This window comes from Myotis nattereri, assembly GCF_964212035.1.
Source record: "Myotis nattereri genome assembly, chromosome: 2".
NCBI classification, from domain to species: domain Eukaryota; kingdom Metazoa; phylum Chordata; class Mammalia; order Chiroptera; family Vespertilionidae; genus Myotis; species Myotis nattereri.
This window is the reverse complement of record NC_138076.1, coordinates 93923028-93944660: the sequence shown is the minus strand read 5'-3', so window position 1 is coordinate 93944660 and position 21633 is coordinate 93923028. Positions and strand designations below refer to the sequence as shown.

Below are 21633 nucleotides of genomic sequence, written 5' to 3'. Positions count from 1 at the left end.
CTTCACTTCTTGGTGGTAGTTAAGGTGAAGAAAATTCATTGGTAGAGCTCAAGCTGAACTTCTTAAGGTTTCTTTACCTTCGTAGGGGTCATGAATATCTAAACATATTCTTAAAGTTTTCAGAGTTCAAGCCAACCATCATATTCTGCCTGCTTCCAAGAATGAAAAGGCTTAAAATAGAACACTTAAAACAATGAAAGGAAGGCATGGTGGTAACGGAAACTGAACTAGAAAATTTAGGTAAAGTAAAGCTCATGTGACCATAAAATTTAGTGATGAATTCCTGGCAGTTAAGCTAAAGAGAAACACAATTTATGATGTAGTAATTGGATAGAAGGACACAGGTGTTTGCTAGGAATGGAAGTCTTTTCCAGAGCTTCCCCCGCGCCCCCCCCCAAGAAATGTAACATTTATTGAGATATAATTCAAACTAGAGGCCCGGTGCATGAAATTCGTGCACCAGGGGAGGGGGATGGCCCTCAGCCCGGCCTGCAATGACACCAGCGTCCCTCCGCGCAGCTGGGGTCCCTTCCCTCCCTCCACGTGGCTGGGACGCGGACGCTGGGATCACGTTGCCAGGGTGACACCGCCAGGGTGCCGCCATCTTTGTCACAGAGTGACAGTCAATTTACATATTACTCTATTAGATAGGCTACTGTACCATTCACCCATTTAAAGTATACATTTTGGTGATTTTTCGTATATTCACAGTCATCCAACCATCACCACCATCAATTTTAGAACATTTTCATCACTTACTTCCAAAAGAAACCCCATGTCCTTTAACAGTCATCCTCTTATCATTCCAATTTACCTGAAACCCTAGGCAACCACTATTTGACTTACTATCACTGCAGATTTGCCTGTTTCAGATATTTCATACAACAATGCAGCCATACAGTATTTTTTTTTGTGATTAGCTTCTTTCACTTAGCATAGTGTTTTCAAGGTTCATGAAAGATTATAGGGTGTATTCGTATTTTATTCCGTGTTTTTGCCAAATAATATTCCATTGTATTAACATATCACATTTTGTTTATTCATTCATCAGTTGATGATCATTTGGGTTGTTTCCACTTTCTGACTATTGTGAATAATGCTGTTATGAATTATGAACATTCATATACAAGTTTTTGAGTAGACATATTTTTCATTTCTCTTGGGTTTACTAGTATATCTAGAAGTAGAATTGCTGTATCATGGCTTAAACTTTTTTTAACCTCTTGGAGGTTTAACCTTTGGAGGAACTGCTTGGTTGTTTTCCAAAGCAGATGTACCATTTTACATTCTTGCCAACAGTGTACAAGTTTTCCAATTCTGTACATCTTTGCCAATAGTTGTTATCTAACTTTTTTATTATAGCCATCTTAAATGGGTGTGAAGTGGTAATCTCATTGTAGTTTTGATTTGCATTTTCCTGATGGCTAAAGAATGTTGATTATCTTTTTCATGGGCTTATTGGCCATTTGTATATCTTGTTTGGAGAAATATCTATTTAGATCTTTCACCCATTTTTTTTTTTATTGTCTATTGTTGATTTATAACAGTTCTTTATTTTGGATATAAGTTTCTTATATATATGATTTGCAAAACCTTCTTTCATACTATGGGTTGTCTTCATGTTTTTGATGGTATCCTTTAAAGCACAAATGTTTTTAATTTAGTGAATCCAATTTATTTAAATGTTGTCTAGGTGTCATTTAAGAAACCATTGTCTAATTCAAGGTCACAAAGATTAATGCCTATGTTTTCTTCAAAGAATATTAGAGTTTTAGCTCTTACATTTAAATTTTTAATCTATTTTTAGTTACTTATTATTTATAGTACTACAGGCCCAGTGCAAAAATTCATGCACGGTAGGGTCCCTAGCAGCTGCCAGCTGCCAGCCGGGGCCTTCCTTCGTTCTGCGCTGCCCCCTGGCGCACGTCATAACAAGCGATCGAACTCCCGAGGGGACACTGCATATTACGCTTTTCTATTATTATTTACTAGAGGCCTGATGCACGAAAATTCTTGGACTCAGGGGGTTCCTCAGCCCGGCCTGCGCCCTCTTGCAGTCCGGAACTGCGTGAGGGATTTCCACCTGCTGGCTTAGGCCTGCTCCCTGGGAAATCAGGCCTAAGCTGGCAGTCAGACATCCCTTTGGCAGCCTGGGAGCCCTTGGGGGATGTCCGATTGATGGTGCGGGGCGCGGGCCTAAGCCGCAGTCGGACATCCTTAGCACTGTGGAGGAGGTGGGAGAGGCTTCCGCCACCACCACTGCGTTCGCAGCCATCCATCCGCCCGGCTGGTGGCTAAGCAGAGCTCCCCCTATAGGAGCACACTGACCACCAGGGAGCAACTCCTGTGTTGAGGATCTGCCCCCTGGTGGTCAGTGCGCATCATAGCAACCAGTCGTTCCCGATGGTCCTGCCGTTCGGGTCAATTTGCATATTACCCTTTTATTATAAAAGACTAGAGGCCCGGTGCATAAAAATTTGTGCACTCGGGGTGGGGGGGTGGGTCCCTCAGCCTGGCCCGTGCCCTCTCGCAGTCTGGGACTACTTGGGGAATGACCACCTGCTGGCTTGGGCCTGCTCCCCTGGGGATTGGGCCTGAGATGGCAATCAGACATCCCTCTGGCAGGCTGGCAGCCCTCGGGGGATGTCCACTTGCCAGCGGGGAGCAGACCTAAGCTCCAGTCAGACATCCTAGAGCTGCTGAGGAGGCAGGAGAGGCTCCCACCACCACCGCCGTACTGGCAGCCATCAGCCTGGCTTGTGCCTGAGCAGAGCTCCTCCATGTGGGAGCTCACTGACCACTAGAGGGCAGCTCCTGCATTGAGCGTCTGCCCCCTGGTGGTCAGTGTGTGTCATAGTGACCAGTCATTCCCAGTCTTTCTGCTGATAGGGTCAGTTTGCATATGACCCTGTTACTATATAGGATAGAGGCCTGGTGCACGGGTGGGGGCCGGCTGATTTGCCTTGAAGGGTGTCCCGGATCAGGGTGGGGGTCCCGCTTGGGTGCCTGGCTGGCCTGAGTGAGGGGATGATGGCTGTTTGCAGCTGGTCACACCCCCTTCAGGGTGGGGGTCCCCACTGGGGTGCCTGGCCAGCCTGGATGAGGTGCTAATGGCTGTTTTCAGGTTGGCCACACCCCCTTTAGGGTGGGGGTCCCCACTGGGGTGCCTGGCCAGCCTGGATGAGGGGATTATGGCTGTTTTCAGGCTGGTCACACCCCCTTTAGGGTGGGGGTCCCCACTGGGGTGCCTGGCCAGTATGGGTGAGGGGCTGAGGGCCGTTTTCAGGCTGGCGGATGACTGAAGCTCCCAGCCTCTCCTTTTTTTTTTTTTTTTTATTCTGGGATTTAGTTAGCTTCTATAATTGAAACATTGTTGCCGTTACTGGTGCTCCCAGCTCTGAGGCCGTGGCTGGCTGAAAGCAGGTATCTGGGGTTTGTTTAGCTTCTATAATTGAAACTTTGTTGCTTTTCAAGCTGTTGTTTTTGGAGCTTAGAGCTGGGCTGCGGCAGGCGGGGAACCGTGGCTTCCTCCATCACTGGAGCAAGCAAGCCTCATGTTCGCTTCAGCTGCATGGCTGCCAGTCGCCATCTTTGTTGGCAGTTAATTTGCATATCGCCCTGATTTGCCAATGGGTAGCGTAGCGGAGGTACGGTTAATTACCCTTTTTGTCTTTTACTAGATAGGATAGTATTAGGTAAGGATCCAACCTCATTTTTTTGCATGTGGATATCTAGTTGTGTCATTATAGTCTTTGTATGAAAGTTATTGAATAGTATAAGCAGCAACCTCTTTAGTAATTTAAAACCTAAAGAAGCTTTCCTATGGCTATTTTAATATTGTTTTAGATACCTCAAGTAGTTTTTCTTAGGTGGAGGTGTGTATCAAAATTTTTTTGGAGGAGAGATGGTCTTTTTAAAAATACGTGTAAAAAAATACACATGTATATACTCTACTCCTGTTCTACTGAATGTTAATTTCTGGGTAGGGGCTGAGCATGTGAATTACATTTTGAAATAATCTGTTGATTCAGAATAATGAATGGACTTTGTTGTTTGCTGGTAAATGTTTAACAGTTACTCAGGGAAAAAAGAGAAAGCCATGCTTTGTAGGATTTGCTAGTTCCTTTGGTGTAAATACTCCTATCGTGGTCAATTTCAAGCTACCAAAGTATTGTCACTGAATAAAAAGCTGGGAAAAGATACTATTTCCTACAATTCTATATTATTCTCACACACGAACATACATATGTACATACATACATACATAAATATAATAAGTGTAATTAACCAGAGTAAAATGTGCTGAATATTTAGGAAGTGAGTTTGGAGTAATTATTAACTTTGTCATATTATTTGTTTAATTTTTACTTTATATAATTTAATTCTCAATCATAGTTTTGTTTAACAGTGACTTGTACAGTTCTTGAAATTTTAACAGTTGGGCCTGGCCGGTGTGGCTTAGTGATTGAGTGTCAACCCATGAACCAAAAGTCACCGTTTTGATTCCCAGTAAGGGCACATGCCTGGGTTTTGGGCTGGATCCCCAGTAGGGGGCATGTAGGAGGTAGCTGATCTAGTATTCTCTCTCATCATTGGTATTTCTATGAATGTGCAAAACTAATTGAGGCATTTAATGTAAGATTCAAGGATGTGAAAAGTAAATGGAATTGAACATCTTTGCTACACTGTTCAATGTTGAACCAGCTGATATGCCTAATAACCTACAATTCGAAATCATTCAACTGAACTGAAAGCCACATACAACAACCTCCCACTGCTTGTGTTCTATAAATGTTACATAAACAATAATGAATTACCCACTTTGAGAAAGCATGCATTGAAATATGCATCTGTGTGTGGACAACTTATTGCTGAGAGCCATTCTTTTCAAAACTTACCATCACAAAGAGTCAACTGTGCTCCATGGAAAAGCAGTTGCAAGTAGCAACATCATCACTACCAGTTAACATCACACGCCTTACTAAAGAGAAGCAGTTCCAGCCATCACATTAGGGATGAGTTAATTAAATGTTTGACCAAATATAGCAGGCTAATTTTTAAGTTGATAATTTTGTATGGCCCGCAAATGATGTTATAAAAATACAAATGGACTTTGGCAGAAAGAAGGTTCCCCATCCCTGCTTTAAGCAATAGGCAAACATGATTTCTATAAAAGTGTAAGTCTTAATTCCTCTTTCGTCATTATTATGAATTATATACTCTGAGGTTCCTTCCTCCCATTACAATAAAACTGGATCCTGAATAAGAGACAGCAAGTACATTTTTAATGCAGTGCTGCCTTCTGAAGAACGCAAAAGAGCAGCAAAAACAATTAAAATCAAGGATTGAGCAACAAATCTGAAAGCTGATGATGGCCTTGAAATTTTTACAAATATTAGAGCTGGTTTACAAATATTAGAGCCTTATTGAGGAGAGAATTGGTGAACTGCAAGGTGGAACTGAAAAATTTATCCTGAATGCTGCACATAGAGACAGGGGTATAGAAAATATTGAAGAAGTTAAAAAATGTGGGGAAAACACTTAGAAAATCTAATGTACATCTACTTGGAATCCCAGGAAAATTAGAATGTGAGAATGACAACATTTAAAAGAAGCAGTGACTAGGAATTTTCCATAATTGATGAGATATAAATCTACAGATACAGAAAGAACAATACATGTCAAGTAGAGTATTATATTGAAACTGCAAAACTCCAGAAACAGACAAAATACTACAAACGCCCCAAGAAAAAAAGGCAAATCTTCCTACAAAGGAGCAGCAGAAGGACAGAACGACAATGGAAGCCAAAACACAGTGGAATAATAATCTCAAAGTGTTGAGCTAAGTCCTTAAACCTATAGTTATATATCTAGCAATCGGTTTTTCAGGGAGATATAATAAAGAGGTGTTCAGATAAAATGAAAGTGCTGATTACTAGGAGACCTTCACTAAATAGGAATGTGTAAAAGGATATATACATCAGGAAGATGTTTCTTCTGAAATCTAAAGGTGAAATGTTTACAGGTTGGAAAGTCTGTTTTGTTATGATCAATGCAGTTATCAAAAATGTAGCATAGTACTTTGAGAAGGTGAAGTATAGTATCAAAGGTGTAGTGTAAATTGCTTTACATTCCTCAGAACCCATTCTATCACCTTTTCATTTTGTACCTGCACTATGGTTTGGGGAAATTGACCCAAAGATAACAGCTGGGCCTTGATTAATGCAATCTAGTCATAATAATCCCATTCTCCTTGCTGCTAATTCACTTGATTCAGCAATCAAGCGCATGGCTATTATCTTGCTATCAATTATTGATTCAGATGTGGCCAGAAGGAAAGAATTCTTATGTTGTAGAAGGCGAGAGGCACCCTGGGGAAACCTAAATTGGTTGGTTGTTATTATAGTAAAAGAAATATGTCTTAATGTGAAGTGAAAACTAGGAATAGTAATCTGTGGGAAAGGAAAAAAACAATAAGAAATTTTGGTTTCTAAGGAAAGTTAGGCATAGACTTATTTGTCAGCAAAGTCTGATCTTAATTGGCATAAAACTATTGTTTTAACCCAATGAATGGGTATAGTTTATTTTGCTGCAAATATTATTAGCAAGTTTGATCACAGGTTGTTGCTCTAGAATCTACTGTCAGTGTTACTTAATATATTTAGAAATCCAAGTAAATTCTGAATTCTTAAAATACCTCCTTCCAAGAGCACTGGTTAAAATATTGTGTGTGTTTCTTTAACAAATATTTTAACAAATATTTAACATGTACATGTTGCAGGGTGACTAATTTATAACATATAATAAATTAAATGGTTGCACTTTCAATTAATGTTTGCACTTATGAGAAGAGGACAAGCCATTCTGTTCAAGAAATACAGGAAGGTGAAAGAACAGACTATGCTGTACTACATGGGACAAGTAATATCAGGCCCTATTTATTAGAATATCAGAGAAGGGGGGAAATAACTTCATTTGACAGTAACATGCCTAAACAAGTTATATACTGGTGAAGTGGAGAAATGAGGATATACAGTTTTGTTTTGTTTTTTACTGATCTTAGCCTCCTTAATAAGTGTTATCAAAATAATTTTCTAGTCCAGCCAGTTATTTCTTATAAGGTTAAATGTATACTTGCCCAGCCAATGTGGTTCAGTGGATTGAGCATTGTCCCATGCACCAAGAGGTCACTGGTTCGATTCCTGGTCAGGGCACATGCCTGGGTTTCGGGCTCAATCCTCAGTAGGGGTCTTCCAGGAGGCAGCTAATTGATGTTTCTCTCTCATCGATGTTTCTAACTCTTTCCCTCCTCCTTCCCTCTGATTCTCTAAAATAATTTTCTATATTATGATCTAGGTGGGATATTGACAAAAGTATTAGAATAAAACATATTTCCTAATTTGAAATTTCTCCAAATATTGAAGACTGCATTCAGTCTTTAGTACTTACTGAATATATATGGTCTTATGGAATAGTATCAGAGTTATATTGAAAAACAATAGAAAAGTCAATATTATATCATTTTAATATATATAAATTGTTATTCATGAAATTTAATGAGATTACATTTCTGGTTCTAAATCTGTTAAAAATATCCTATATAATAAAAGAGAAATGCCGAAACCGGTTTGGCTCAGTGGATAGAGCGTCGGCCTGCGGACTGAAAGGTCCCGGGTTCGATTCCGGTCAAGGGCATGTACCTGGGTTGCGGGCACATCCCCAGTGGGGGATGTGCAGGAGGCGACTGATCGATGTTTCTCTCTCATCGATGTTTCTAACTCTATCTCTCTCCCTTTCTCTCTGTAAAAAATCAATAAAATATATATAAAAATAAAATAAAAGAGAAACATGTAAATTGACCGTCCCTCTGCTACACTCACCAGCTAATCAGGCATGAGTATGCAAATTAACCTGACAAAGATGGCGGGTCAATTTGCATGCGCAGGTGTCAAGCTCCTTGAGAGGCAACGGCGGCCGCGGGCTCCTGGGACCATCACTGGCCCCGAGAGGTGAGGCTGGCCATGCCTAGCCATGCCCACAGGCTCCCGGGACCTTTGCCGGTGGAGAGCAGAGCAGGAGAGTGGGTGGAGAGTGGGAGGTTTGGAGGACTTGGCAGAGCAGGAGGCTGCTGGACATAGAGCAGAGTGAGAGAGAGGGCGACTTAGAGGGCGTGGCTCCCTCTGTCACCCCAGCTTCCTCATCACAAATGTGGAAACTGACAGCAGGGAGGAGGAAGTCCCACCCCCACAGAATCAGCCGTTGGTCAAACAGCTCTCAGCGGTCTGACAGCCAGGACTCTTATTCACCTGCATCTCAGACCGTGACAGAAAAGAGGTAGGACTATGTTTAAAGAACAACTGTTGATACAACATAGCTCTGCAGCTGAAAGATGCCGCCTTACTGACAGAAAATGTCTGAAGAGCAACGTGCATCTGATCTTGAAAGAAGGCAGCGCCTCTGACAGAATATATCTGAAGACAAGCTGTTGCAGGGGCCCTGAAACTATGGCCCGCGGGCCACATGCGGCCCGCCGAAAACATTTATCCGGCCCGCCGGGTGTTTTTGCCGCCCCTGCCTGTTGCTTAGCAGCCGACTTGTCCTGGGACCGCAGTGCGCATGTGTGGAATGTGCGTCACAGTCTCCGACTCCCCTCCGTCTCTCTGTCTCTCAACTCCTCCTCTCAGTCTTGGGTGTGATTGGACGAGTCACCAGCTTGCCTGTGCAGAGCCGGCTGCTGCCTGAGGACCGAGGTAAGAACAAGTTAGGATTTATTTTTTTTGAAGTTAGGAGGTCTATTTTTTTTTTTTTATTTTGCAGTTAGTAGGGCCTTTTTTTTTGAAATTAGGAGAGCCTTTTTTTTTTAAAAGTTTTGGTTTTTTTACTTCAAAATTAGATATGTGCAGTGTGCATAGGAATTTGTTCATAGGTTTTTTTAAAACTATAGTCCGGCCCTCCAACAGTCTGAGGGACAATGAACTGGCCCCCTGTTTAAAAATTTGAGAACCCCTGAGCTATTGGAAAAACGTCGCTCTAATGTTGAAAAACATTGGCGTCATCGACAGAAAATGCCTAAAGACCAACGTGCCTTTGAAGTTGAAAGAAGGTGGTGGTGACGACAATATGTTGAGAGAACAGTCATCAACACGTACTACCAATACTGGTAGGAACTGCCTTCTCAGCGAAAATGGAGTACATGAGGATGCAATTCTCGAACATAGTTGTGGTGGAATGACTGTGAATGACTGTTCGATGTGAATTTTGCCTATCACTAAATTTCTCTGATGAAAAACCATCCTATGGGAAATTTACTCGATGTTGTAGCAAAGCGAAAGTCTGTCCAAATGATATACGTTTTCCAGATTACCCGGCATATTTAAAAAGGTTAATGACAAACGAAGATTCTGACAGCAAAAATTTCATGGAAAATATTCGTTTCATAAATAGTTCTTTTGCTTTTGCTTCCATGGGTGCAAATATCGCATCGCCATCAGGATATGGGCCATACTGTTTTAGAATACACAGACAAGTTTATCACCATACTGGAACTTTACATCCTTCGGATGGTGTTTCTCGGAAGTTTGCTCAACTTTATATTTTGGATATAGCTGAAGCTTCAAGTAAAAGATTAGCAATGCCAGAAAACCAGGGCTGCTCAGAAAGACTCATGATCAACATCAACAACCTCATGCATGAAATAAATGAATTAACAAAATCGTACAAGATGCTACATGAGGTAGAAAAGGAAGCCCAATCTGAAGCAGCAGCAAAAGGTATTGCTCCCACCGAAGTAACAGTGGCGATTAAATACGACCGTAACAGTGACCTGGGTAGATATAATTCTCCCCGTGTAACCGAGGTTGGTGTCACATTCAGAAACAAAGATGGAGAACCTCCTTTTGAAAGGGACTTGCTCATTCATTGTAAACCAGATCCCAGTAATCCAAGTGCCACTAAAATGAAACAAATCAGTATCCCGTTTCCTACATTAGATGCAATGACATATCCTATTCTTTTCCCACATGGTGAAAAAGGCTGGGGAACAGATATTGCATTAAGACTCAGAGACAACAGTGTAATCGACAATAATACTAGACAAAATGTAAGGGCACGAGTCACACAAATGCAGTATTATGGATTTCATCTCTCTGTGTGGGACACGTTCAATCCTATTTTAAATGCAGGATAATTAACTCAACAGTTTCTCATGGATTCGTATTCAAAAATGGAGGCCAATCGGATAAATTTCATCAAAGCAAACCAATCTAAGTTGAGAGTTGAAAAATATAGTGGTTTGATGGACTATCTCAAATCTAGATCTGAAAATGATAATGTGCCGATTGGTCAAATGATAATACTTCCATCATCTTCTGAGGGTAGTCCCAGAAATATGCAGCAGCAATATCAGGATGCTATGGCAATTGTAACGAAGTATGGCAAGCCCGATTTATTTGTAACCGTGACATGCAACCCCAAATGGGCAGATATTGCAAACAATTTACAATGTTGGCAAAAAGTTGAAAACAGACCTGACTTGGTAGCCAAAGTTTTTAATATTAACCTGAATGCTCTTTTAAGTGATATCTGTAAATTCCATTTATTTGGCAAAGTAATAGTTAAAATTCATATCATTGAATTTCAGAAAGGCTCACATATTATTGATATTAGATAGTGAGTCCAAATTACGTTCCTCTAATTAATTCCCTTTCAATGTGCATGAATTTCATGCACCAGGCCACTAGTTCTGTTATAATTTCACAGAATGTTTATTTTACAGTATAAGCACTACTGCTCAGAAACTCTTTTCAAGTAAATCTGTAGTTGGATATTACATGATACTTTAAGTAGACCAAAACAGCAATATATTATTGAACAATTCGGAAATAATCACCTATAAAAATATTTTTATAATACACACTAATATATATTTATAGTGGATTTAATCCACAGAACATTCAGAAGTTATGTGGTATATAGAATAGTTTTTGATAGTCCATAGAATTTATTTTAAGGATAATGTTACTTTTTTCCTCTTGTCTCTATAAATAGGAGTTGTTTTTGTTTTGTGTTTTGTTTTTGGACCTTTTACCATTTTTTCATGTCTGGTTCAACTCATGTAAGTTTTTACGATTTATGTCAGCTTGTGTTGTCTTACCAGCAATCATGTCATTTCATTGATCAAGTAATGACTACATATCTAAAGATATAAAATTAACTAGTTTCAATAGTCTAACCACTTAAGTGTACACCAAAATCAATACATAATATAAATAAACAAATACATAAATAAAAAATAAATTGGAAAAAATAAAAGAAGTCTTCAAGGATAAATTAATTTGTGTTTTAAGCAGCCAAATTTTATGTCTGATAATGCCCAAAAAGAACTTTTACTCTTTATTGTCTTTGTGTGTTAGTGTCTTTCATAGTTAGGATTTAGGGTTAATAAAAGTGATACTGTGGTGGGAAGATAACTATATGATACTGGTTATTTTTTTACCACTTAGTAAATTGTGGTTTGAAGTTTTTCTGTTATGCGATATGTGTTTATTAAATGTTATAAGCTAATTACTATTCTCCTGTTTTGTCTGTAGGCCGCTATTACACCTAGAATAAAGTGTAAGACCTTTTTTTGTGTGTAATATATGCACTGATTTCTAACTGTTTTGGCTACCATTTTTGTTTTCATCAAAATAGGGCAAGTCTCTTTTTTTGAATGAGTTTGGATTTATCTTTAGGGTGTGTAGGAAAATGCTGTTATGTTAAAGTTACAAACCCTTGTGTATATTATCTATTTTAAACTGTCTTTTACCCTGTGAATTTCACACAGTAAAAGTATGTAGCACACTATCAAAGTTTAAAATAACATATTTTCTCTGTATATTTTAAAATCTTAGTTACTCCTTATATGTACTACATCGCTATTCTTCAGTGAAATAGGTATTCTATAATGTCTTTTCATTGCGGTGCTACATTAGAACTTGTCACATCCTCTCCTTAGTGGATAAGTGATTATTTGCAAAACTGATTCTTTATTAAAACAAAGATGAAGTTAGAAATATTTTGTATTATAATAACTATCTCATTCAGTTTTTTAAAAAATAACAGTAATTTCTATGTATTTATGTACTTTTTAGAAAGAATCTTCAAGGGGGAGACATAGAGAAAAGGAAGACATAAAAATCACCAAGGAGAGAACTCCAGAAAGTGAAGAAGAGAATGTAGAGTGGGAGACTAATAGAGATGGTAAGTTTCAGAAATCTTTGTTTATGTAGTCAATTTATTGATTATTCACTTTGCGGACACTTTTTGTGGGCTTCAGCCGTGCCCATCATAGATGAGTAGGTTCAAAACACTTTTCAACTGTGATCTCCCTGTCAGTAGAAAATGGCATATAGTAGCAGAACAAAGGCAGAAAAAGCTGTTTACACTGCATTTTTCAACTTCAGTATTCTTTTTTTTCTTCCTAGAATTTTATTATGCACCATCACAATTCTTTGGAATTTTTTTTGAATTTTAGATTTTTCAGTTCCTCAACATCAGTTTTAAAAAATTAAATCTAAATTTATGTTTGTTGTTTTTCATAAAATATTAAAAGATTACAAAATTTTAAAGACCTGGGGAAATTATTTAAAAGGTATTATTGACTTTCATTTTTCAAAAGAGATTTAAATCCAATAATAATTAAGACCTGGGATTTTTTCATGAAAAATTAGCAAAATCATCTTTGGGTCATTGTCTTAACAAATAAGGATTTATTTTCCACACCACAAATGTTCACTTTTATGATCTTCTTAAAGGTGAGCACTATAGCCGCACATTACCAAATATAGAGAATGGGAACTCATTTGTTGAATGTGTTGGGTATGCTAGGCATTTTAATATAATTTATATAATTATCTCACTAATTCAATAGCTTTGCTATTTCTTATACATAACATAACTAAAGAGTTTAAGAACTTAAGGAACTTCTCAGCAGTAAACTGAAAACTTAGACCAGGGATTATAAAATTAAAGGTTGTGGACCAGGCACTTCTTTACAAAAAAAGCTTTGTTGGAACACAGCCATATCCATTTGTTTACATATTGTTCTGGTGCTGTTTTTGAGCTACCATAGGTGAGTTGAATCCTTGTTGAAAGTCAAGAGCCTGCAAGCCTCAAATATTTACTCCTATTATTAAGAACAGTCTCAAAACTTACATAGTCTAATACTTGAATTGTACCCTAAATGCCTCTCCAGTAATTTGACCATCATACTTTTTAAGGGAATTTATTCCATCTTTGAACAGCATTGTCTGTTGAAGAGTGCTTCTGAGAACAAATAGGAAACTTTCTTATGATTAGTTCATTGGAATTTCATAAGCCAATCTAATACCACTTGTACAGGGTGTCCCCCCAAAATGTATACACCCTTTAACAGCTGATAGCTCAATTTTGAAAATGAAATATATTTTAATAAACACTCCCTTTGTAATTATTCAAAGTGTGTGAATACATTTTGGGGGGATACCCTGTAGTTGTAAAGGCAGCGGTAATGTTCCATTGTGGTTGGATCAATTAGTTAATATATTGAAATAAAATACTAGAAACCTTGACTCTTCAAAAATTGGATAACTAACTTTTCTGGAATAGTAAGGAATTGACTCTTAACATACCCAACATTCTTTTCTTTTTATTTTAATTGCTTTTGGATTAAAATTTTTCTGAAATTTCCTGGGAACCTCCTATCTTTAAAAGTAAAACTTTCTCTATTATAATAATGCATGCATTTTATTGAAAATTTAAATGTTTAGAAACACCTGTCATTTTCTCCATGTTTTCATACCTATTTCAAAAACCTCTCCTTAAATTTCTAATCCCTTTATTTGTCCTGCTTGCTCTTTACTACACAGAGGTGATAGAACCCTTCATCCACAAGCTCCCTCAACTTCCTGCCAGTAATCACTTACAAACTAGTTTTTTATGTACACCTACACTTTTTTATTTCCCTTTTGTTCTGTGGAAGAGGCCTCCCCCCTGCTGTATAAGGTTATATTACCCTGTGTTCTGGATCCAAATTCCTCCCACCTTTACAATCCTGTTTATTTAATACTAGAATCCTGATGCACGGAAATTGTGCATGGGTAGGGTCCCTAGGCCTGGCTGGTGATCAGGGCTAATCTGTGGGGCAACCAGCAGGGCAATAGGGGGGCGCCCACTGGCCTGGGGCCTGCGGGCTGGGGGCAGCTCCTGCATTGAGTGTCTGCCCTCTGGTGGTCAGTGCACGTCATAGTGACCGGTCAGTTCTGCTGTTCAGTTGATTTGCATATTAGGCTTTTATTATATAGGATACATTCTCTTTTATATCTTTTAACACGCATCTTACCACATTTTCCCTCTCCCCATGATACTTTTAGCCATCACCCTGTTTGTTCCCACTTTGTAAGTAAATTCTTGAAAGGGTTCTATGCCTACTGTCTCTACTTTTTCATCACATATTTATTCGTCTTCTGACCCATGTCTTCACTACAATTGTTTTTCAAGGTCCCCAATAACCCCCTCTTTGCTAAATAAGTTGAGACATTCTTGTCTCCATCTTTTATAACCTTTGTGCAGCACATAATACATTCAAGAACCTGTCTTCCTAAAGTACTTTTCCCCTTGGCTTCCATCTGTCACTCATCAGATTTTCTGTCTTTCTGTTCAGGCTCTTTGTTTTTATACAGACTCCTTATAGTCTGTCTCTTCCTTAACTGTTGATTGCCAATGCTTTGTTCTAGACTTTCATCTTAAAAAAAAAAAAAAAATACTAAAGTGACTTTATTACAAGAATCTTTTATATATTCAGTTATTTTAAAAGATGAGTAAATGTCTTTTATGGTGGTTTCACTTACCAAGTATTCACATGGCTATGTTTTCTCTTGATTGAAACTGGCAGGTTTTAGAAATAGTGTATATCTATGATTTACAATTATCTGTTTGAAGAAACATTGAATCATGGATTTAGACATTCACTCCTGTCCCCAGATAGTGATACTGAACTGGTTTTATAGACTTACCTTCTGCATTTTCAAAGTGAATAGCAGCTTTAGCTAAATGTAAAAGAAATTAGTCTGTACTAATATGTCTAAAAATTTATACTCTTTTTAAGGACCCCATATTAGAAATTGAATCTGAGAAATTTTTTAAATATTTACTCATTAATTCATTTTACAATAACAGTACTAAACCCACCATAAAATTATATGGAAAATAACTATGCTTTGCAAAACAAAAATAAAAATTGTGAGGTGGTGGCATGTTTTACATGTTTTTCCAAATCTTTTTAATGTTCAGTCAAGAAGCCGGAAGAGCTAAACTCTGTGCTTGCCTTTTCTTATGACCACATCAGCACTATAGCTAAATTATAGAACAGTCGGTCTGGATAACCATCTGAAGACTAGTTGAATAGTGGTCCTATAACTAAAGTTATAGCCCTAACCGATTTGGCTCAGTGGATAGAGCGTCAGTCTGCGGACTCAAGGGTCCCAGGTTCGATTCCGGTCAAGGGCATGTACCTTGGTTGCGGGCACATCCCCATTAGGGAGTGTGCAGGAGGCAGCTGATCGATGTTTCTCTCTCATCGATGTTTCTAACTCTCTATCCCTCTCCCTTCCTCTCTGTAAAAATCAATAAAATATATTTTAAAAAATAAAGTAAAGTTATAAAGAAGCCATATCAAGACTGGTAGCGGGGCAGAGATGCAAAAAGGGTTGGCCCCACACCCAGAGGTGATTTAGAATTGGGAGGGATATCTCAGTTGCAGAGGGATCCCGTACATGCACCACCAGAGACTTTTAGAGTGGGCTGTGCCGCACCAGCATGGCCAAGGGTGAACCTGAGGAGGGGCGGTGAAGGAATGAAGAAAAGACAGACAAGAGAATACAGCTGGGGCTCAGTGGGTCTCCCGTGCCTGGATGAGGACACAAAAGACCCAGCCTGCAAGCCAGTGCTTTATTTTATAGTCTGATTAAAACAAGGGTAGATTAACATGTATACAAATGTTCTTGTTTTGGGAACACTTGCTGCACCTCCCACAACCCATTAGCTACTTAGGAAGGAATTAGGGAGGGCTACAAGGTCAGGCTCAATTATGCTAGGAGAGCTCTGCCCTCCAGGTTGCGACTTGTTTGTGGCCCTGCCACAGGTCAGCGGAGGCTTGACCCTAGAGCTGCTCCCTACAGTGGGCAGCCAGACTTGATCAGGTAGTCAGCTACAGTCTTTTCTTAAAACCTCTTGGAAGTCCATAGGTGCCAGGCAGGCAGCAACTGTGCCCTGTCCCTCTTGCTGAGTGGCCCAAGGGTTGGCACTGGTACAAAATCTGAATCTGTATTAACCAGGTGAACACTACTCCCCCCATTCTGCTGACTTTCAGAGATTCTGCTTTACCCAACTTGTTTATATCCTACAGCTCTTTCAGTGACTGAGCCTTATGGGCAGCTGTCAGGTGGCAGCTGGCCTCAGGGTATCCTGTGCATTTTTCTCTGGCCCCACACCTCGTACTGGTGCCACCAGCCTTAATTAGCATCATGGCCTCTCCCACATGTCTCCAGGCCCAGCACAGGCAGCTGCCAACTATAGATCATTTTGTATGTTCTACCAGGTAACCCCAGGTTATCATAGGGAGCAGCTGGCCTTGGCCTACACCAGAAACCTACCCAAGAGGCCCCAGAACCAATACACCTGGTGGCTAATTTGAGACGTGTATATTTCTTTTATCTTTTAAAAGTATGTTAATCTAATAAAGGCTCTACTATTTTGTTTGAAAATTATTTGAAAAGATTCTCTAGTTTTTTATAGAGATTATTATAGTTTCTGAAAGTAATGAGATTTTTTGTTTAAAGATTCTGACAATGGAGATATTAATTATGATTACGTTCATGAGTTGTCATTGGAAATGAAGCGTCAGAAGATACAGAGGGAATTAATGAAGCTAGAACAAGAAAACATGGAGAAGAGAGAAGAAATTATTATTAAAAAGGAGGTATGCTATTTATTGAAATATATGTTAGTCGATTAACATCAACATGGATATTGATCAGAGAACTCATTAGCTCTTGGCACATCTTAAATTGTATTGGGCTGTTGATACACATATTGGTCAACTTGCTCTATATCAGTCACTTCATATGTGTTAATCATTTAATCTTCACATCACTCTATTAGTAGATAATAAACATGTGAACAAAACTGAAGTTCTGTTGCCCAGAGTCACCAGCTAATGTAAAATAGGATTTGAATATATATATATATATATATCTGTTGTTTAGGCCCATGCTATCCTATATAATAAAGAGCTAATATACAAATGGTCCTCGCGTGGACCTGAGGTAGTACCAGGCGACCTGAGGCCGCGCCTGGCACCAGGGCGGGGGACCTGAGGCTGCGCCCCCTGCCCTGTGGGGCTTGACGGGGGTGGGGCCAGCCGGATCTGGGACTTGCGTGATTTCGAGGTGCATGCTGGTGGGCAGGGACTTGGCTCTGTTTCCTGGGGTCAGAGGGAGATTTTCATATACATTTTACTAATTTTCTTTTATCTCTGACACTTCTATTATAGAGAAAGGGCAAATAGCAATATTAAAATATTTCCTCTACTTCATTGGTTCTCAACCTTCCTAATGCCGCGACCCTTTAATACAGTTCCTCATATTGTGGTGACCCTAACCATAAAATTATTTTCGTTGCTACTTCATAACTGTACTTTGCTACTGTTATGAATCGTAATGTAAATATCTGATATGCAGGATGTATTTTCATTGTTATAAATTGAACATAAAGCATAGTGATTAATCACAAAAACAATATGTAATTATATATGTGTTTTCTGATGGTCTTAGACGACCCCTGTGAAAGGGTCGTTTGACCCCCAAAGGGGTCGCGACCCACAGGTTGAGAACCGCTGCCCTAATTACTTCCTTTTTTTTAATGTGCACAAATTTCATGCACCAGGCCACTAGTTTCTAGAATAATTGCTTCATTACTAAAGAGTAGAGAGAGAGTATTTATTTGAATATAATTTGTGATTTTTTTTAGGAGATTTTGAAATTTCATAACTTCATTTTGTTTTATTGGTATTAGTGTTATTTAGGGGAGTTAATTAGCATTTTGTGTTAATATCACATGCTCTCACTCATTTGTGGATTATAATGAACAACATAAACCGATGAACAAAAACAGATCTAGAGACAGAGAAACATCGATCAGATGCTTGAACCTCAGAGGGAAGGTAGGGGAGGGTGGAGATAAGAGGAAGAGATCAACCAAAGGACTTGTATGCATGCATATAAGCATAAGTAATGGACGCAGAAAACAGGGGTTGAGTGTGAGGGCAGGACTGGGGGGGTGTGGAGACAAGGACACATTTGTAATACCTTAATCAATAAAGAAAAAAATGATCTAAAAAAATAAAAATAAAAGCACAGTTTCATGAGTCTGACTACTATCAATACATGGCTATTATAATAACATTTAATATTTCATCTAAATTTTGGCATGGTTTAAAAATCCCTGCTTTACTGCCTGATTATTATTATTACCATGACTGGAGGAGTTTCTGAATTGACTTACTGAATTTTTTGAAAGGTTTCACCAGAAGTGGTTAGATCAAAGTTATCTCCATCACCTTCTCTAAGAAAGTCTAGCAAATCTCCAAAGCGAAAATCAAGCCCTAAGTCATCATCTTCAACTAGCAAGAAGGACAGGAAGACAACTGCAGTTTCCTCTCCCTTGTTGGACCAACAAAGGTTAGTAGGGTGATAAATAGTGCTGGAAAGAAATAGCTTTTTCTGAAATTATACTGTAAGGAATTAGTAGATTACAGAAGGGTACTTTTACAAAAGTTCAGTATTTAATATAAGCTTTTTTGTTTTAAGCAAGTGTAAAATGTTTCAATTCAAAAAAGTTAATAGAGAACAATAAAACAAATGTCTGTCACATCTACATATGCTTCAGAACTTCTAATTTTTAAGAAATGAAACATAACAGACACATTTCCTGTTTTTCCTCTCTTGAATTTTGTTTTTATGATACTTGTGTATGTCTTTGTACTTTCATTGTATGTATTATTTTGCAATATATAGTATTTTCATCAGTTTAATGTTAATACAGATACATAACTTTTTCACTTAACATTTTTTTTACATTTATATGTATTGACATATGTAGCTTTAGGTTTTTTTAGTATTTATACTATATATTTATCTACCTTGTTGAACATTTAAGTTGTTTCTAGATTTTAGCTATTAGAAATGATACATAATAAACTTAATTTTTGTCTTCTTGGGTACATGATCAAGAGATTAAATTCTTTACAGTATATATGTAGCAGGAATTATTAGTTTTATTGTAGTAGCCAGTTGAAGAAATAAAGAGAGAAATGATTGAATATTATTACATTTTAGGACTGAGAATAAGGCATAAGACATGCTGTACTATTTAAATTTTAATTAAAGTACATACACTGATTTTGTTTAAGGAAAACACTAAATAAAAATCTCTTCCCAACTTTTGACCAGTTGGAAACCCTCTCTAACCCATAATGAAACTCATATTTTACTCCTTCCTTTTAGTTTTTAGAGGCTCTAACCCTATTTTAGATTCTAGTTACTTTTTGCCTAGATTATTATATCATCTTTCTAATTATATCAACTTTATCCAGTGTCTATTCCCCACACATATAAAGAATCAGATACCCCAACCCATTTATTTTACAAATGTTGTAAGAGAAATCTTGAGAACAATTCCAATTAGTTTATTATACCATTGAAAAACTCAGTGGTTTCCATTCTCTTTAGTGAAATTCAGGTTTTTTAAAATAACATTTTACTTTGATCTTTTAGTATCGCCATATTTTTATCCAAACATCTATCTACAGTCTTCCATCTTTAATCCTTCCATGTCTAACCCAATTTTTATCTTTCTGCTAAGTTTTCCCATTTTTCCTTACTGAACATAATTTGTATTTCCTTTTTGTTTATCAAATTTTACTTATATCCCCCTCTTAATATTAATTATTGTTTGTATTATATTGTAGCTGTGGCATACATGTTTTACAACTTCTATTAAATTTAAGCTCCTTGTAGATTGGGATTTTTTTTTAAATATATTTTTATTGATTTTGGAGAGAGAGGGAGGGAGAGGGAGAAACATCAGTGTGAAAGAGAAACATTGATTGGCTGTCTCCTGTATGCCCCCTACTGAAGACCGAGCCTGCAACTCAGGCATGTGCCCTGACCTCCAGGTTCATGGTCAATGCTCAACCACTGAGCCACACTGGCCAGGCTAGATTGGGATCTTGATGGTTCATTGTTCTAGCTTCTCAAAGCACCTAGTTTGCATAGAGTTTTGCATTTTAATAAGGCACTTTGTAGCGTTGACTTGATCCTTTCCTTTGCTCCTGGGATTGAGTAAATATGGCAAAGGATATGGAAGGGGTTAAACATAGAGTGATGTGATTTACCCCTACTTGCTGTATATCCACTTGGCTAACCAATTATTAACTTTTTCTCAATTCCATTCATTTCCCCTCCCCCCCCCAAAAAAAAACAGCATACCAGAAATATTCTTTTTATTTTCTTATTTTTTTCTATTTATAAAATCTTTGATGCGAGAAAATAGAATCTTTGAAATTTAATCTATTCATAGAAATCATAACTATTTAGATGAGCGGTTAGTTTTAAGTATGAGTAATTACTCATTGATTTAACTATGATATTTCCTGTATTCTACAATGGTGTTGACTCTAAGATGCACCATTAATTTAATAATAGAAGCAGAAGGATCTGGAAAGCAGTACATTATAGGTTCAAAGAAAACATTGCATTGCACATACCATTTCTTTAGCTATGCAGTTTACCTTACCTAGAGTGTGTCAGCTCAACTTTCAGTTTAATTTCTTGATCATACTATAAACTGTTTGAAGACTTATTAAGCATCAAGTAAGGATTAGAATTTCAGTTAAAATTCAGTGGAATGTTGCAACCAATGCCAATAAGTCAACTGAGGTGACAATCTGGTAAACAAACTCCTGGGTCTTAGTTTTACATGGTTATCAAATTGGGGAGGCAGAGATAATTACAAATTAAAACTGACCATTCTCCTCGAGAGCTGGCAGCTTTCTTTTCTTTTTTTTTTTTTTTAATATATTTTATTGATTTTTTACAGAGAGGAAGGGAGAGGAATAGAGAGTTAGAAACATCGATGAGAGAGAAACATCGATCAGCTGCCTCCTGCACACTCTCCTACTGGGGATGTGCCCGCAACCAAGGTACATGTCCTTGACTGGAATCGAACCTGGGACCTTTCAGTCTGCAAGCCGACGCTCTATCCACTGAGCCAAACCAGTCAGGGCTGGCAGTTTTCTTTTACTTTCTTTTTTTATTTTTTAAATATGTTTTATTGATTTTTTACAGAGAGGAAGGGAGAGGGATAGAGAGTTAGAAACATTGGTGAGAGAAACATCGATCACCTGCCTCCTGCACACCCCTACTAGGGATGTGCCTGCAACCAAGGTACATGCCCTTGACCGGAATTGAACCCGGAACCCTTCAGTCCAAAGGCCGACACTCTATCCACTGAGCCAAACCGGTTAGGGCTTCTTTACTTTCATTGTGAGATATAGCC

General features: G+C 38.2%; 1 protein-coding gene across 6 annotated transcripts in view; it reads left to right on the top strand.

Annotated features, from left to right (window-relative positions):
* ZC3H13 (zinc finger CCCH-type containing 13) overlaps positions 1–21633 on the top strand; it is a 114395-nt gene that overhangs the window by 8971 nt on the left and 83791 nt on the right. For all 6 annotated transcript variants that reach the window (XM_081083010.1, XM_081083006.1, XM_081083009.1 and 3 more), the window contains 3 exons: positions 12132–12240; positions 16857–16996; positions 18595–18755. In XM_081083010.1, the coding sequence (XP_080939136.1) occupies positions 12132–12240; positions 16857–16996; positions 18595–18755 (410 nt within the window). The remainder of the gene's footprint in view (positions 1–12131; positions 12241–16856; positions 16997–18594; positions 18756–21633) is intronic.